The sequence below is a fragment of the Neopelma chrysocephalum genome, unplaced genomic scaffold (assembly GCF_003984885.1).
Source record: "Neopelma chrysocephalum unplaced genomic scaffold, ASM398488v2 Primary Assembly neopelma1_108, whole genome shotgun sequence".
NCBI lineage: Eukaryota > Metazoa > Chordata > Aves > Passeriformes > Pipridae > Neopelma > Neopelma chrysocephalum.
The window spans coordinates 2,634,130-2,651,927 of record NW_020897773.1 but is presented as its reverse complement, the minus strand read 5'-3'; the positions used below and the strand labels follow the sequence as shown (position 1 = coordinate 2,651,927).

General features: G+C 41.6%; 1 protein-coding gene across 4 annotated transcripts in view; it reads right to left on the bottom strand.

Annotated features, from left to right (window-relative positions):
- Nucleotides 1-2,174: 2,174 nt before the first annotated feature.
- The window catches only part of FOXN2 (forkhead box N2), a 33,026-nt gene continuing 17,402 nt past the window's right edge, over nucleotides 2,175-17,798 (bottom strand). For 3 of the 4 annotated variants that reach the window (XM_027696542.1, XM_027696544.1, XM_027696543.1), the window contains exons 3-6: nucleotides 14,884-15,008; nucleotides 10,582-10,646; nucleotides 7,636-7,704; nucleotides 2,175-7,191 (exon numbers count right to left, since the gene is read on the bottom strand). In XM_027696542.1, coding sequence (XP_027552343.1) covers nucleotides 6,674-7,191; nucleotides 7,636-7,704; nucleotides 10,582-10,646; nucleotides 14,884-15,008 — 777 coding nt within the window. In that variant the 3' untranslated portion in view covers nucleotides 2,175-6,673. The remainder of the gene's footprint in view (nucleotides 7,192-7,635; nucleotides 7,705-10,581; nucleotides 10,647-14,883; nucleotides 15,009-17,798) is intronic. The other variant, XM_027696545.1, reaches the window with a different exon arrangement.

The window sequence follows — 17,798 nt, the reverse complement described above, 5'->3', positions numbered from 1 at the left end:
AAATCAACTTCCAGGTCATGAACTAAGAACTTTTTCTGCTGATTGGGGCCTCACCACTTGGCAGTGATGGAGAACAAAGATAAGGACACATTAGTTGATAACAGGATTAGTCAACTGCATGTGACAGGGTAAAGGCCATGCCAAGCCTAGGACATACAGACAAGAGTGCTGCAAAGGCAAGGAATTATTAAGGGCAGATTTCAAAGAAAAGCACTCTAGAAGAGTGGTTTTCACTCTTCTCATGTGCATGCTGGCAGGCTGAATTAAAACTGGAATTGATGTACAGAAAAGTGGTTAAGAGGAATGAAGATCATGTCTTCCAAAAGGAAAACACATAATCTTGGTTTGTTTAATAAGTCAAGAGTCTAAGGAGGGAAATGATTGCTTTTGTACTGATGCAATAGGAAAATAAACACGCTGGTGTTTAACGAAGAGCTGTTTAAACTAACACTGGCAGACAGCAGTTAATAATTTTACATTAGCTCTAAGTAGTTTATAATGGTAAGAGCAGGCAGCTTTCAGGAGAGCCTGCTGGAAGAAAAGAGAGAAAAAGAAATCCAACTGATCTGAAGACTGAAAATTCAAGCAGAGGTGATATTGTTTTGCCATCTCAGAGGGGAGAATGAACCTCGTGGGTAAAAACAAGGAAGAGTTTTTATGTCTAAATATGCTGGGAAAGTTCACAATAACATTGCTGGACTATGATGTGATTACCTCTAAGCACACCAGATGTTCACAGCTACATGTATTTACTCAGACTACTCAAACTAAGAACATTACAGGTACCTGTAAGCTCAAAATCTGTGAAAGAGTAACCATATTCTGTGTCAAATTTAGACAGCCATTTTTTCAAAATAAATCTAATCTAAGAAGTATTTCCTTAACAACTGTCCTTAAAATACAGCTGGTGTAAGTGCATAATTGCTTCAGTTAATGCTTTATTTTGAGAGTTGTGGCTTCATACAGAGGGTAATTTCCAGCAAAGCTGTAACAGAGGAAAACACTCTTGGGAAATTTAACAATGAGCTCAAGGTTCTCAGCATAATACAGAGAATAACAATTAGAAAGTTATCATTAACATATGATACATAGTTGTGATTTTGTCCAAACTAATTAGAGCAGTTGTTCTCTTTTCAGTATATTAAGATGAACACTAAATCAAATATCTTAATAGCACATATGTATTCTGTAATGTGTGATTTAAATTTTATTTGATATGGCAATGAAAGCAAGTCTTTGTTAATATCTCCTGTATCACTTCAAGTATTGAGAAAGTTGTATTGTCATCAGATTCTACAGAGCAAGCTTAACTCAGTGATACTAGTCGGTTAAACAAATAAAAATAGAAAAGGTGGACCAATGTCTGCTTTTAACAGAGATAAGCATCATGTCACATCTTGTTTCCCTTCTCTGGTCTTTCTGCCTCTCAGGCACTGGAAGGGCACACGCCACATGCATTTGAGGGGAAAGGTGGCCCAGGAGCAGCAAGCTGAGGCACGTATAAAGTGGGATGGGGAGCATTTCATTCCTGCTAGTGAAGAGGGGGCGTTCCTACCTCTGTGCTTTCCATAAGGCCTTCTGGATAAAGACTTGACAGACATCAAAAATCACATCTAGGGAAAGTACACATTGAAAAAAACCCAAACAAGACCTACAGAGTGTTATCCAGGGACACATTTTTTAAATTACCTGTCCTGTATTAGGTTGTTGATCTTCTGAGTATTGTCCAAGCAACTTGGCCACAGCAGTATGGACACAGAACAGTAAATAATCATGGTTTCATCAGCAAAGATTCAAGTTATTTCTATTTAAACAAATGCTTTGCACAGAAGGGCAAAATATTATGCAGCAGTGTTTCAGCAATTTCCAACATGCCAAAACATTCTTTGAGTTCCAGGTTAAAGGGTAAAATCTTGGCCTTAAAAGATGCTCTTCAATTATTATGGGCCAGCTATGGATGAACCTGACTGTCAGCAAATCCTCCTATGGACTGGTAGGTATTTTACAGATGACTTCCACATGCATGCAACATCTTAACCAACCTTCAATGAAACACACATTTGGCTTTTTACACTGGTCCACTTCTCGTGGACGAAGTTTAAATGGGAAGGTGGAATACTCAGCACCGTCTGAGACCAGAACCAGGGTCTGGAGATAAAGAGAGAACACAGCGCTTTCTGTTTGCAATGCTGTTTATTTTAGAAAAGCCCCTTTGATCATCTGAATGAAAAATGTGGGCAGAAAAGTCACAAATGTTATAAAACAAAGTTTATTCTGCAATATTTTGTCATAATGAATTGCATCTCTTTGGTAAAAATAAAATTTATAAACATTTTAATTAACAGAGATTAGCATACAAAAAACTAAACTTCTGTAAATCGTCTTTAAAACGGGTAAAGGACTAAACCGGAGGAAAAGGGGTTAGAATTGGTCACCTACTGGAAAAATTATTCTAGACAAACCCAAGGACATTGTTTATGCTACATTAGAAACAAGCTAACGGGAATGGTTTAAAAACAACTCTGGTTCATTTGATCAGAAAGCATTCTTACAATTCACTTTTAAATAAATAATAGTTACAATGAATTGGCAATTATAAAATGTTTTATATCACTATATGGCAGTAACATAATACTTTTAATTATGCACTTTTTAATTTGAAGAAATGTACACTTATAAAACAGACTTGATAATGGCACTGGCAGTTAGGTGTGAAGAATGTGCTTTAAGATAAAATAGCAGGTGCAACATTTAAAATATTCTACCTTTTCTTTTCAATAAATATTCTGACCACACCATTATTCACGTGTATGAGTGTACTTTGCTTTAATTAAAGCTTGTACTTTTCAGGTTGATGAAAAGTTGCAAACCACACAACTTCCATTTTACAGTTGGATTTTAAAACATTTGATGTGACTTCTGCCAATCAGTAATTTAGGACTGGAATCTGGAAGGCCAATATAGGTTTGTACAGTATTCACATCAGATTTACCCTGAACAGAGCAACCTCCCAGGTACAAAAGTCTCATACACTTCTTCACTGCATTTAAAGAACTGAATGTGGTTCATTAATACTTTTCTTGCCAAAATGTATCCAAGTCAACCATTGGCATCAACATTTTACATATGTCACTAAAAAAACCCAAAGCCCAACAATCAAAATAACTTTTAATTATACTCCATTTATACTATATACACTAGGGTCTCTAGCTGAGGTGGCAAACAAACCCAAACCCAATAGATATGTAAGAGAAAGGAAGGACAGCTCTTCTCCTGCTCCCAAGAGGGGTGCTCTGCATCCGAGCTTTCGGCCTTTGCCTCCCAAACATGCAGGCAGAGGTGTGGGACAACACAGTGGAACAGGTCAGGGGCACAGATTGTCTGCCTTCTCCTTTGAAAGGAGAAAGGGAAAACAGCAAAGCATGAAGAGCTTTGCTCTGTGTCCCAGGGAAAGACTACGATTGCTTCCCCACTTCCAGAATTCTAGTTCTCCCAGGCTAAAAGCTGTAAGGATGGATGCAGCTAGCTTTCACTGCTGACTTTGATTAGTAATTGTTTTTTACTGGTCATTGCATATGGTAATTAAATGCACTGTTAGCATCCCAACTCCATCTCCTCAGATATGCTGAAGTCATTATCACCAGCTTCAGGGTTAACAGCAGCACAGCCACACTCCAAGTCAGTATTAACCTTCTCCAATTTTATCTGAGGCATAAAATAAATGCAGAACCAAATCAAAACACAGAGCCAACTACGACCGCAGAATTTCCAGAATACTTGGACTTTGATCCAGCTTTCACTGGAAGCTACAGAAAAGCTGCAACCACCTTCAGCAGGAGCCAGGCAGCACCCCTTTCCAACAGCATGAAACTGAAATCATGGCACTGAGCAAAATCCCAGGCTGCTACACAGTATTTATGTGTATCTGAATCCTGGTTTTCACATTGACACAAACTCTGCCCTTTGCAGTTTTCCATCAAAGTTCAAAAGCAACCCATGAACAAAAAGCAGTTCCACCAAGCATTCACATCTTCACATCCTGAAATCCAAAGAATCACTGTGTTGATAATTCATTTTCCTTTAAATAGTGAGTTTTACCCCTACTACCCATCAGTAACACATCAAAAATCAGATCTAATTGGCTAATGCAGCACTTGTGATTGCCAGAAGACATACACATCTGCACATGTTGCTCTGCTACAGGTATAGGCTAACAGGTGTTCACACAAAGCAGGAATGAAGCAGAGTATTTTCCTTCCCTTTCCAGAAATAAAACAAATAATTCTTAAAACTGAAGTAACTGGAAAAAGGAAAAAAAAACTACAAAAAACCAACACTTTTTTTTCTCCTAGGGTTTGTGCTGTAAATTCCAAAACACAAAGAACCTCAAATATTTCAGGCTTGATCCAACAGCCATTGAGTCAGCAGGAGCACCACCGTTGTCTTCAAGAGGCACTGAAATGGGCCCTCAGAGCAACAGACCTTCAGCAGCATGGCTGTGTTTGTATTTAAAACAGTTTATGACAGTATTCATGAACAGACTGACAAATACGAAATAAAAGGAAAAAGGGGCAAAACCCCCCACACTAGTCTAATAAAGGCATCCAAATAGCCAGGAAAACACCCCCTTAGGGAAAGGTTAACTTTTGGCTGAATCCAGCACTGTTCTCCACAGTAGACATTGGTTTCCTAGGTGGCTCTGCTCCTAATTTTCAACCAGCTTGCCCAACACCTGCTGGAAGCAATAGCTTCGTGTTGGTGAGAATGTTTATGGCACATCATGTTACCTTTTAGCAACAGGAAAGATGACCTTGGATAGCTGTATACGATTCTGCAACATACTTAAGGCATCCTTGTATGTACAGTAATGTTAAAACCCACTCCAACTGAACTGCTTGTCCATTTTTTAACAGAAAATTAAAAAAAAAAAGAAAAAAAAAAGGTCATCATCTACAGGAAGATGTAAGCAATCACCACTGATTTTAAAAGGAAAAAACAATAGGGATAAAGTTCAACATACCACAAAAGATTTTTGGCTGAAGGATGTCTAGGAACTATAAAGAGATTCTCTTATTGCAAAATGAATTGTGAAGGAACTTCTTCCCAAAACAGAGGTCCTCCTGAGCCTCAATGCACATCCAAAGGCAAAAGCCTTGCCCATTGGATGCCCCATATGTGGCAGCAGGCTGATGGGGTTCACACAGCACAAGGCACAGTGATCTGGGAAACAAAAGGTATGGATGGACAGTCCATGTGACAAAACCAGCAAACACTGGGGGAAGGGGCAAAAACCCCCAACAACACTAAACTGGGATGAGCTGTCGTCTCCCCAGAGGGCAGGGAGGCCCTGCAGAGAGACCTCAACAAATCAGAGATGGGCAATCGCCAACTGCATGAAGTTTAAAAGGGCAAGTGCCAGACTCTGCACCTGGGATGGGCAACCCTGGGTGTGTGTATGGACTGGGGAATGAGAGGCTGGAGAGCAGTGCCATGGAAAGGGACCTAGGGGTCCTGTGCAGGGCCAGGAGTTGGACTCAGTGATCCTGATGCATCCCTTCTAACTCAGCATATTCTATGATTCTATGGATTCAGGGTTCAGAGATCCAAAAGGAAGCAACTCTATTTTGTCTCAGATTAGGCAGCAAGACGTTCCCTTTTCAGCAGCTGTTTGCCAACTAAAGCCTCCACTTCATCTCCATTGTCACCACCATCAACTGCTGGGCTCTTTTTTCCCTCCCAAACTGGTACAGGGGAGTAGAAGGGTAGATGTAGCAGGACTGTGTAGGTACTACATATTCAACAGTGGTGGTAACACAGAGACAACATCTGACTTGAAAGGCAGTAGCTGTCACTGTTGGCCACATCCAAGGCATGTGTGGGCATGCACGTATCTGCATGAAAAGGACAATCCCCCACCCCAAAAAAACTCAACATGTCTTAAGATAAAACAACAAACCATGTTCCTTCAGGAATCTGAGCTGCACACAGAAGATTTGGGGGAAGGAGGGACAAAAAAAAAAACAACTGTGGGTGGTACCCACCTCAGCTACCCCTTATCCCACTCTTCCAGGGGGTGTTTAGTATCTTGCTGAAAGCAGCTCCTGCAGGTTTTCAGCCACTGTGTCAGATAGGCCAAAAAATGCAGCAACTCAGAGTTGCTTCACCAGTGTTTTCACTAGAGCCTGTCTAAAAAGTGAAGAGAGGAAAGGTGGGAGGAGGCAACCAAGGCCAGGACCCTTTCTTTCTCCCTTTCTTTTTTCACCTCCTTTTTAATCCTTTACATGGAAGTCAGAGCCCTTAGACAGAACAAAATTCACCTCTGCAGATGGGGCCAGCAGAGATGTAAATATGATCCACAGTGTGCATCTGAACAAACATATCTCTGCAAAAAAAATAAAGTCAACTATTAAAAAGAAAAAAAATAAACAGTGATCATTAAGTATGCTTTCAGGTTTTCACAAGTCATGCATCTCTAATCTGAGAAGATTAAATATTCTATTTTTCTTTTTAGGTGGTGATTTAAAAATAAATGGCTAAATTATAGTTTGCGCCAAAAAATAAAAAAAGCAGTGAGTCCTCTTATGGCTTTGATCTCCCTTGTGAAGGGTAAAAGTAGAAGAGTATTGCCACAATTAAAAAAAATATATGTATATATTCAACACTGACAAACATATTATTTTTTCCTTTGTTTGTGACAGTGGGTCTTTGCAGTACTTATTAAGGAACTCAAGCACGTTTGGATGCCAGCAAGGTGGAGCAGAGACCCCGCTGCTTCTTTCAACTCCTCATCGATTTCTTGACATAATTCCTCAAATGCTTTCTTGCTAGACTGACTTTCCTTAGAGGTATCTACACAAGGTTGTGATGCATAGCCACTGTCTCCAAGAGGATCATCTTCATAGTCAACGTCTGTATCCACTTCGCTGTGAAATCCTTCACTGCCATCGCTCCCGTCATGGCTGGTCTTGGAAATAAATTCATACACCTCGTCGAGGGAGGACAAGGAAGACACGCTGGACCTGGATGCACAGCGCTGGGAACCCATGCTGCTGGCACTGTAATTGTGATCCTCGTTCGGATCAATATTGGTGGCCGCAGAATCATTTTCCTGCAAATTTATGGAACTCGGAGGATTGAATGCGCTGCCATAGCTCCTCTTCTTGGGTGTCTTCAGAGGCTGAGGTTTCTCACCTATTAAAAACAAGATGTGTCAGTAAGCAAATACTCTATCTCCTGCACAATGAGCTGGCTGACTGCAAGGTGAGCTGAACATCAACAGTTAAGAGTCGTGGTCTCCTGTGCACATTTACTGTCATCCACAGAGGACAACAGTCCTCAGCTAATTGCAGCTAAGAGCTGCAGAGAAGTAGCCAAGAAGCTCTTCTTACCATTTAGCACAGAGAGGGCAGGGGAAAAACTTTGCATAAAAACCCCAAAAATAACTGGGAAAAGAAAAAGAAGGTGGTTCTAATAAAACTCTTGCAGTGCTAGCTGAAAGAACAATCAAACCAGAATTACTTCTTGACTGTTCCTAATATTTGGAAACTATACTCTACTTGTTTCCTGAAATTTTATAGAGAAAGCCTTTAGCTACTGAGTAGAGAAGAAAAACAGAGTAAAATGGCTTATGCTTACAGTCCAATATCCCTTGCTGAATGGAAGTATTTAACAGCATCATTGCAGTAGCAGCATCAATATCAGATTCTGTAAAGCAGAAGCAGCAAAATGTTAGATCTCAGGTAAGCCTGACAGGACGAAGTCCCTAAAACATACAAAGAACATATATATCCGCCTATACTGGCCTACAATAAAAAGTGGGGGCAGGGGGAATGTACAAACTCAGACCAAGCATGACTTGTACATCACAACACTGTTGCAGATCAGTCTCATACCTTAACTATGCCGTTCAAAAGCTGAATTCTCACGTTGCACTCACCGAAGCCAAGAATCAGTGACATAATTAGACATTCATGTGACAATGCTGTTGCTATACTTAACAAGTGCCTTTTGTTTGTATCAGTTGAGAGAGAAAGATTAGACACATGGCACAGCAAAGCATCTCAGCAGCTTCATACCCTGGCTATGTGAATGTGCAAGGCTGAGAACAACCGTGCCTGTTAACCCGGCACTAATTCAGAACACCTCCCTCCCCCAGCAGTATTTTTCACACTAATAAGTCAAACAGAAGAAATTGAGAATATGAGGGGGGAAAGGGCACTGAACTGCTTGATCTAGAAAGCATGGGGATCTAAATAATAAATAGGCACGTAAAAAGGCTTAGGTGAACTGCAGCATTGTCAGCTGGGGTGACAAGCGCTGCTGTAAAATGCCATCCTTTGTTGCCCAGAGTGGATTGCTTAAATCTCTGAAAGGCACCTGGAGGATATTAGGGCAAAGAGTGACATTTCTAACCAGAATCAGGTGAGAAGGAAAAGAAACAAGCACGCCTTTCCCACTCATTTCAGGATATGCTCATGCACTTTAAAAAAGAGGAAATCCAAGGTCTTCCTTGGCTCACTTCAGCAACGGATGATGAATACTCCTTATACAGGACAGAAATATATATGGTGGACTAACCAGGCAAAAGAAGAGCAAAGAGACAGTGAGCTCTCACAAGAGCCTTGGTGTCTGAGAACAAAAGATCACATTTGAGGCATATGTAGGTATGTACACGTGTATGAGCAGGGAGTGGAGAAGAGGAGCTGGAAGATATTGTGCTGGAAGGGACCAGCAGCAAGCAGAACAGGCTCTCAGTTCTGCTGAACTGGAACCTGGGTGGGAACTGTTAAAGTGAACCATCAGCAATGTCACTTCTGATGGCATTTGTTTTCCCCCCTACATTACAGGCATTAATTATATTACTGAATTTGAGGGGAGGGGACTGTAGAGTCATCAGTGTGGCTTCCTTATCTTGACAACTGTCCCTACCTTCATCCCTGGTCAAGAAGAAATCTGAAGAACATGACACCTTGGGATATATTGTATCAACACAGAAAGGGGACTGACCTGCTGTTTCCAGCACAGGTTATAAAACATACACATTCCCCCCTTGTTTTCAAAGTCTTTCATTTTAAACCCATCATACTTAAAGGTCTATCCCATTGTACTCATGAGATTATTTTTTTAATTCTGTTTTGTCTTTCTCTGGCAGAAATAGAGCCCCTGAATTTATAGGTCACATGCATCCAACCGAAAAAAAGTGGAAAAAAACCCATGAAGAGTTAATTTGCTCCACTAGTGTAATCAGAAGGTGAAATACTTCCATTCCTTACTTGCTATCACAGACATTTTGTTTTATCATCTGATGTTGGTACATAAGCACCACTTGTTAAAATGGCAAGTTATTAGAAGCATTAATGCAACACGGGATTACTACCTGCAAAGAGTATTCTGCACCTTAATACTCCCAAAGAAAGAGGAGAGACATTTCTGCAGTGACTTCTTAGCAGTACTCTGTGTCACTGTTAAGGTGCTTTGGCTTCATTTGCGATTGCTCTCCTCAACAGAGCAGTATTTCCCAAATTTATGCTTCCCCAACAGAACAGCTGAGGAAGCACCTTATTACAAGGAATTCTTTCATGTGCAGAAGAGCTGCCCTATATGACCCCATGAACATTAATGGCTTCCCTCTAATGCCAGAGAAATGCTGAGCAGGTTCCCTGAGATGCAGAAATTAAATGATAACCGACACAAATCATTATTTCGGCACCTCTGGTGTAGCTAATTGAAACAGTTAGCATCAGGCTGGCAATCTCCATACCTGTCACAGGACACACCAGCAAAATCATTAAGAGGAGGGGGATTTCTTGTATTCCCTAACGAGCCCTGAGAATCCCAGATCTAGCAGCCTTGCAGCAGCCAGCCAGCCAAGGAAGCTTCCTTGCCACTCATGTACAACCATAAACCTCCATCTGGATGCACGGTGATTATCATCTGTGGGCCAGGCACCTGCTTCATCTCTAAAAAGCCTTGGCTTTGCTGCCTAGCCAAAGCTGCTGGTTTGTGTCCAAAACTAAAAGCAACCTTCTCCCCTCTAAGCCTACCATGCTACCAAAACCAGGGAGCTGAGTGTCTGCTGTGCTTGCTCACAGACCCACTCTGTCAGTGGCCTTTCACTGTCCTTTTTGAAAGAGCTTTAACAACACTCCTATACAACACATGCTCACTTTCTGTTAGATTCAACTTTTGTGGCCACATCCCACAAGTTTTATACATCAAAATTTGCTGCCCTTGGTTCTCAGTTCTTTGTCTCCAATAAAACTAGTACAGAGATGTGTAGCTTTCAGATTTGTTTTCTACTGAACTATTCATTCTTTAAGTAGGTCATTTTTGGGAGTGATGCATGTGCTGAATACTTTACTGTCAGAACAAGATGGCCCCAATTACACCTTGAAATTCACCTTATGGATTTAAAATTAATACACAGGTGGCTAATATAATACACATACGCTGTATTACATCTGGTTTTTTTGTCATCTAGGAGACCCTTCAGAGCAGGTCTGTAGACAACATCAGCTGGGCGGCAGTACATGCTTGTGACTAAAACCAGGGGAGCAGAGTAAAGGAAGAAGAAATGTTTACCTTTGAGAGCTCGGCCATGGTTCTGCTGAAGGACTGAAGTTAGGTAGTGAGGGGACGACGACCTACTGAAAAGAAATTCAACAGCTCAAAGCCAAGCCCTAATTTAGGCAAATGATTTGTACAAAGTTTAGTAGACACCATATTATGATCACAGAAGGGTAAAAACAAAACCAACCCTATTGCCAAAGGTGGGCAAGCAATTCCTATTGCCCTCAGTAAATGGCTTGACACTTGGTTGATAGTTTGTGTAGCACTATTTAAGCCATCATCAGCATTTGGAAAACACCTCCAAACACACACAACGAAGCAAAAATCTTGTTGGCAAGAGATACTGACTTCTACAGATTTTATGTAGTTGCCTAAAGGCTGGATTTTAAACAAAAACATGTATTTTTTAGTATGCAAAACCTACGTGTGAAGTAAACTTCAGCTTACACAGGGATGATGCTCAGAGCCCAGGAGCAACACAACAGGTAAGGGGGAGTTGTGTCTGCCTGCTCCTCCAAATGGCAGAGGGCAATTAACAAAAATGAAAGGTAATGTGCAAAAGCTGGGGAAGAACAAAAAAAACCCCAAATCAAGATACCTGATGATTTTAAAGTTATCTGAAGCTTGGTTGTTTATCTGGGGCTTTTTCATAATCAGACCAGCTTTGCACCTGGCAAAGCACCACTAAATCCCCTACAGAATAAAGGGCAAGTTAAAGCTTTTGCATGTTTGTTTTTTGGGGTTTTTTTGCTACGCACCCAGTCTTAATTATTCAGTTCACTATAAATATACTAGCAAGCAGTTAGAAATAAATACAACAAAAATAGTACACACTATTAAAATTGCATGAAATGTAGCAATGTGCATCTCTTATAGTGTTGCTGGAAGAATTTGAAGGGTGATGAGCAGAATTTTCAAGCCCAACCTGTAATGGAAACCTCACAGGATTAATGGGGTGATTTTCATCCTTAAGGTGTGCTTATTTTTTATATTTATCATATTTAGGCAGCTCTGTTTTCCAAAATAAGGCACAGCCACAAAACCTCCCAAATCACAAAGTTGCTACATGTTTAACATTGTAATTATTTGTCAGATCATTCATTAAAACTCAAATAATTACTTCAGCTTTAGAAATACCTTTTCTAAACTAAAATCTTCATTCTTCAAATTGAAGTTTGAAGAAAATGCTTTTCACTGGTGACTGGCTGCTACTGAGGCTGTACACATCTCAGCCACCCTGAGATCAGCTACCCTGCACAGATGTTAATAAGGGTGCCCATGTAATACCCTCAGTGCTCCAACTTGCTGTCATATTATCCAAACTCAGCTGGCCATTGGTAACAGCTCCAAAGGCTGCTACAGTGCAAGGGGGAAAAAAAAAAATCAAAGCAAGGTGGTTTGAAATGCACCATCTGGGCTACATAAGGAGCTCTTGCTGCACCACAGCCTGCCTGGCACTGGTAACCAAAGCTACTGAAAAGGAGAGTAATATTTGAGCACCTCCCAGTGTCGTAACCAAGGGGAAAAAGTTCCAGCTCAGCTGAATGGGAAAAAGTGGAAAACCAGAGTTCACTGTCTAGTATGTTTTCTTTGTAGCAGCAATGGAGCACAAAAGGAACTGCAAAAATGGGGTGAAAAAAAATAATTAAAAATAAAAGGAAAGCAATGGTCCAACCCCAACAGGCTGGCTCTGCAGCCCACAGGTCTATTGTACAAAGAGATGCTAAACATTTTCATCCTTTTGCTCTAAGCTCAGATCCGTCAATAATCACGTCCACATGGAGCTTCCCCAGAGCAAATTAATGCCCAGTATTAAGACAAGCTATGCATAAGGTATCTCCAAGATGAGGACTGTGGCCATCCCCAGAGCCCAGGGCTGTAATACATGTAGTACTAGAAACAGAATGCAGCCAGGGGCTCTGTACCAACTTGTTGAACAAGCTGTGCAGAAATAAAATGCATCAGGGATGCCAATCATCTATGATAATATGAATTTCAGTGTCACTAGACACAGATTACAGTTTTGGAAAGCTTCTGCTCAAAGTAACAGCTTAAATTTTATTTTAAAATCCTGCGGAATGATAGGCATACTCCCCACAAACACACTGTAAAATAATTATGAACACTAGCCTTCCCACAGAAAAATTCAGAGACTCTCACAGTCGAATTTTAGGATCACCCTGTAGATAAATTTGGACAGTACTTCCAGAGTCTCTCCAGCTGTACCTCTGGGCTTTCTCTCTCCCTTCAACAAGGCAGACCCTTGTGGGCCCTTCCCCAAAATTAGGCCAGAATTTAAATCAAATCCAAGAATCTTTAAACGTGGAAGGGGAAAAAAAAAAATCTGGTTTTCTGTGTGTGATGGAAAGTCATATAAATGTTTTTTTTACTATTAAAGGAAAATAAACCAGCTTTTACTAGGAAGAAGTCTGGTATCTTAAAATGCCGTTTCTTATTTTCTTGTACTCATAAATACAAGCACTGCAAAACCCTTCCTGTATTGAAGACAGTGGGAATTTTGCCATGTGGCTTCATTAGAACCAGGATTTCCTTGTAATTGTGATTGTTGGCAAGTGTGACTAGTCCTTCAGTGAAGGAAAAAAAAAGTTACCAAAAACAACAGCTTCAAATTAAAGTAATGATCTTCTAAGTACTTCAGCATTCAGATAAAATCTCTCCTTCCCTACACCTGATTTCAGCATGTTGTATTTAGACAAGCTAAACAAACCACACTTCGGTATAACTTCAGCTGGACTAATCTTGAAGACCTTGGAGATACTAAAAGCTTAACTGAACTCCCCACCCTAGGCTGAGCCTGTCTGGATCCTCTGTGCCTCGGCTGGACAGACAACATCCGGAGGTCACTCTCTATCTCCATTATTCTCTACATTTTAATGTCTGACTGTGTTAACACAGACGTGGTATTAAAGCTTTCAAGGACTAAACTTTCACTTGAGTTGTACCAAAAAACCAGAAGTCTGTGCCCTTACATAGAAACATTAAAGCCTGTAAAAGCATTATCCTCTAGAGCCTGATTACAGTCATTTCAATAATCTTTATTCCCATAAAACCAAGCAATACCACCAGTCATCTCATACTTTCCAAGCTGACTATTTCTTAATACTTAAATGCTTTGGTGTTATATTAGTATTGCTCCCATTCCAGTAGAAAGCTGGAAAACAGGATACTTCTGCCTGGCTTGTTCCAACCCAAGATGGCCCTGGGTTGGAGAGAGACCAGAGATCACTGGTTATATCCTGTAGGTTACAAGCCCAACTGGAAAAGCCCCTGCCACACAAAAATCTTCAGCCAGACAGCTAAGGCTTGCATGGGGTTGCAGCTCCCAGAGTCAATGTCCTGTTGGACCCTGAGAAATGCCTGCTCAATGTTACCAGTCCAGTAATCCCAGTTCCTCCTGTTTGTTAAGGAAACTCCTTGCAGTAAGGTTAAGGCATAGGTCAATGTACAGAGACCTTAATTATCTCTTATCTCACCCAAATTCTTTGCTGAACTAGACAAACCGGCCACATGCCTACCTAAGAACTGAGCTCACCCAATGCATTCCTCTGCTTTGTGCTCCTCCTCTCTGTCCCACCTCTACAGGTTGACCCAGCTCCTCTTCCTCTACTGAGGATGCATGAGATTGACTTCAAATTCCCCCAGACCTATTGCCTGATCTTAAAATGTGCTGGTAAGGAAGCCCTGGTTTCAGAAGTCTTGCACGTTCCACCTCAGAGTATATTTATGTCAAAGACTGTTTCTTCCATCCCTGCTGCAAAATCCCTTTAACAGCCTTGGAGAAAAACAACCCTCGCAGACTAGCCTCCCTAAGCACTTCAGACTGTAGAAAAGTTGATTGTTTTTGACAACAGCATGGAGTATATACATTTTATAACCAGATAAGTGACTTACAGAAGAAGACACCCACCTCCTCCAAAGCCAACAGCACCACGCACACTTGATTCAGTCCTGGTGAACTGTGCTTGAAGGAGGATTTTGCTCCAGTTCCCGGGACTGCTTGCCCCCTGGAGAAATTGGGCTAACCAGTAAGCACCCAGCACACCCCTGACCTCCTTCTTTGAAACTCTCCCACAGTTAAGGAGACGACTTGGACACACACCTCAGATGTGCTGTCTGGGAAGCCCGAGCTCATTAAATCTCCCCACCTCATCTAGCTGGTCTCACCTAAGCCCCACTCAAATTCTTCTCTCGGGTGGCAAATGGTAACAGCAGATCAACATCCATGTGGGCATTTCCTCTGCCAGGTGGAGAAACGTGACCGCACACCCTACTCAGATGAGAAAATTCACCTACCTTGGTGGTGACGCCGGCGGAGTATAAAATGCAAGTGCTGAGGAAAAAGGCTGTTTCTTCAGTGCTTGGACAAGATTAGGTTTATATTTTGGGTCAACGCACCACAACGACCCTTTTCCATTCACCTGCAAGAAAGAAGCACGGAAAATTAGAAAACCTGGGGCCAGACTGTAACAGTCCTTTCTAATTTAATACTCCCAAGTTGCAGCACAGTGTAATGACTGTACATAGGCATACACCCCAGTGCAGCTGATGTACAACATCCACAGGCAGCTTCACCACCAGCATGGAAAGTGCATGCTCCCAAATTAAGAAAACAGTCATTATACACTATGGAAGCACCCATCTTGCAGCTTGGGATAGCATCTCCAAAGTCCCATTTCCATTTGCATTTGTCCCCCAAAAGCTGTAAACCTTATTTTAACACTTGGTAAACACAGCTGTGAGTTTAAGGATATGGCCAAGCACCAGCAAACTAATCAGCAGTCTTTTCATTAATAGGTTTCTAAGTAAAAAATCTAAGCACTCTTCCTTTTGCTTAAATATGGCCACATACTCATTTAACTTTACAGCATCCTGTAAAAGGATCTTGCCAGATGCCCAGCATTTTCCCACATTTTCAAAATCTGAAAACTTAATTAATGTATTTTTGATGCACCTAACAGTGTAAGCACCACTGTGCTAGTCATTCTTGATATTAAATTTGCTATGTTGAAACTTAAGAAAGATTAAGCACCTCTTGCCCCTCCCAAAGGTTTCCTCAAAAATTTACTAAATAAAGAAAAAAAACTGTTTTTTTTTGAGCCTGTTAGTTCTTGAAGACATGAAGAAAATTAAATAGGAAAGTTAAAACCTGATAGATCAGCTAAAAACTCTGCAGGTAGCAGCACCAGATTTTTTCGGGAGAACAGGTATTACAGAAATGATCATGTACCAGGCTGAAGGGTGGGGCAGCTCTACACCTGCACAGGAAGGAATTTTTAGAGGATTTGAGGGGTCTGATTCTCAGAGCAGAAACCCAAGCTTCATGGAGCACCTCCTGTGAGCCCACAGAGGACAGCTGGCCTCCTCCTGCCACAACCACAGGGGGTAATAATACCCTTTTATGGATGGATGCTCCATGACTTACTCAAGACTGAAAAGGACTCATGAAGCATGTAAGTCTGTGGTTCTATTTAAGTAATGTTTGTTTTTCTGGAGAAGAGGAAAAACTTTGCTATCAACAGAGAAGAAAGCCCCAGCTGAGAAAGAGATGCAGCTCCATAATTTTAGTTGAAGTCACTGCCTTTCACGAAGATCTGAGCTGCCCAATCTCTCCAAGTTATTTATTTTTTAACCTGAATCTTTCTTAAACTCATATTTTCATACTAAAACTGAGCACAGCCTGTAAGATACTTATCAAGAAGTTTACCTTTAATTATTAAACAGCCACGGTGGCTGGGAGGATGATGTAGCCACCCTAAATACTAACAGGGAGTATCCTCCCAACTGGCTGAATCCATCATCTCAATGACACTTAAAAACCCAGACCCCTTTCCCCAGCATCCCAACCCCCATCCAACTGGCTTTTTTTTCCCCTCTCTTTGGTAGCTTTGAGGCCCTCAGAGAACAGCAGGAACTCCCCCGACCAGCAAACCACTGCTCCACAGGGTTTTGTCTGCTACTTTAGGTGAGCACTTTCGCTTCATGCCTAATTCAGTTCAGCTGCTGGGGATTAGTTTCCCTCTTTCATCTTCCCAGCCAGGTATTCCCGCCAGCTCAATGCTATGACAACTTAAAACAAGGATTTTGGGTGGGTATTGCAAGCTGAACCAGGCACACCCTGAAGCCATGCAGATACTGACCCAGTGTAAGAGGCAGTAAAACAGTGACTTCTTCTGTGGGTTATGTGTAATGTGAAGCCACACTTCCACCCACCATTACAGACACTAAAAGCAGACATTGAGCAAAAGAGGTGATGCCCATGGGGCTGCTCCTGTGCACTGCTTCACTTGCACCCTCTGCCCAGCAAAGACACAGTAGAAGTCCAGCCCAGGTCTGAAGTAAAGTTTAATGTTTTAGGGGAAAGCCAGTCACAACTGGAGCTGGCAATTCCAGAGAACTAATACAACCAGCTTTAAAACAAGACAAAACAGATTGTGCTATTTCTCCTAGCAAAGACTAATCCTTGGATGCTCTAAAATGCTAAACTGCCTTTGGAGGTTACTATTTCACATCAACAGTGAGGGAAGTGTTGATGCGCTAGCTGAAATGTAGGTGTAACTTTCATTTAAGATCTAGAGAAACACCCCTCCAGAGCCAGTGCAGAAAGGCCACCAGGCTCTTCTTAATCTGCATCTCAGGACATGTGGAGCAGTCATATGGTTCTGAGATTATTTTTTGACCTATCATCTTTTTTGTATCTTCCTAATGTTTCTAATTTGACTTGCAGGCCTTCATCTAGGCAAAAACAAGGGAAGGAAAGTAATCGCTATGTTTTGAAGCACTGGAGCTATTTTGTAAAGACAGTAAGTTTCCAGCCCCCAGCATTTTGGGACTGGAACGTTGGAAACAAGATGCCTCCCGTGATCCAGCCTTATCCTTTATCACCACCCCACCACTAGTCCAGTGAGTAAAACCCAAGGAGCAACCACAGCAGAGCAACCCAGCTGGTGCTGCTGGCTCGGGCTCCCTGCAGAGGCAGACACATGTCCCTGTCCTGCAGAGAGCCCTCCATAAGCTTCAGCCCTGGGCAGCATCCCCAGCTCCACTGGGTATGGACAGTGCTCACCAGCCACTGGAAAATACTGTCTGTGTGCACAAAGGTATATCATATACTCACCAAGACTTTTATCAGGTAATAGGCATCTCTCTCCTATCTCTACAGCCTTATGGATGGGACCTGCCCCGCTCCTTGCCCAAATATTTGAAGAGCT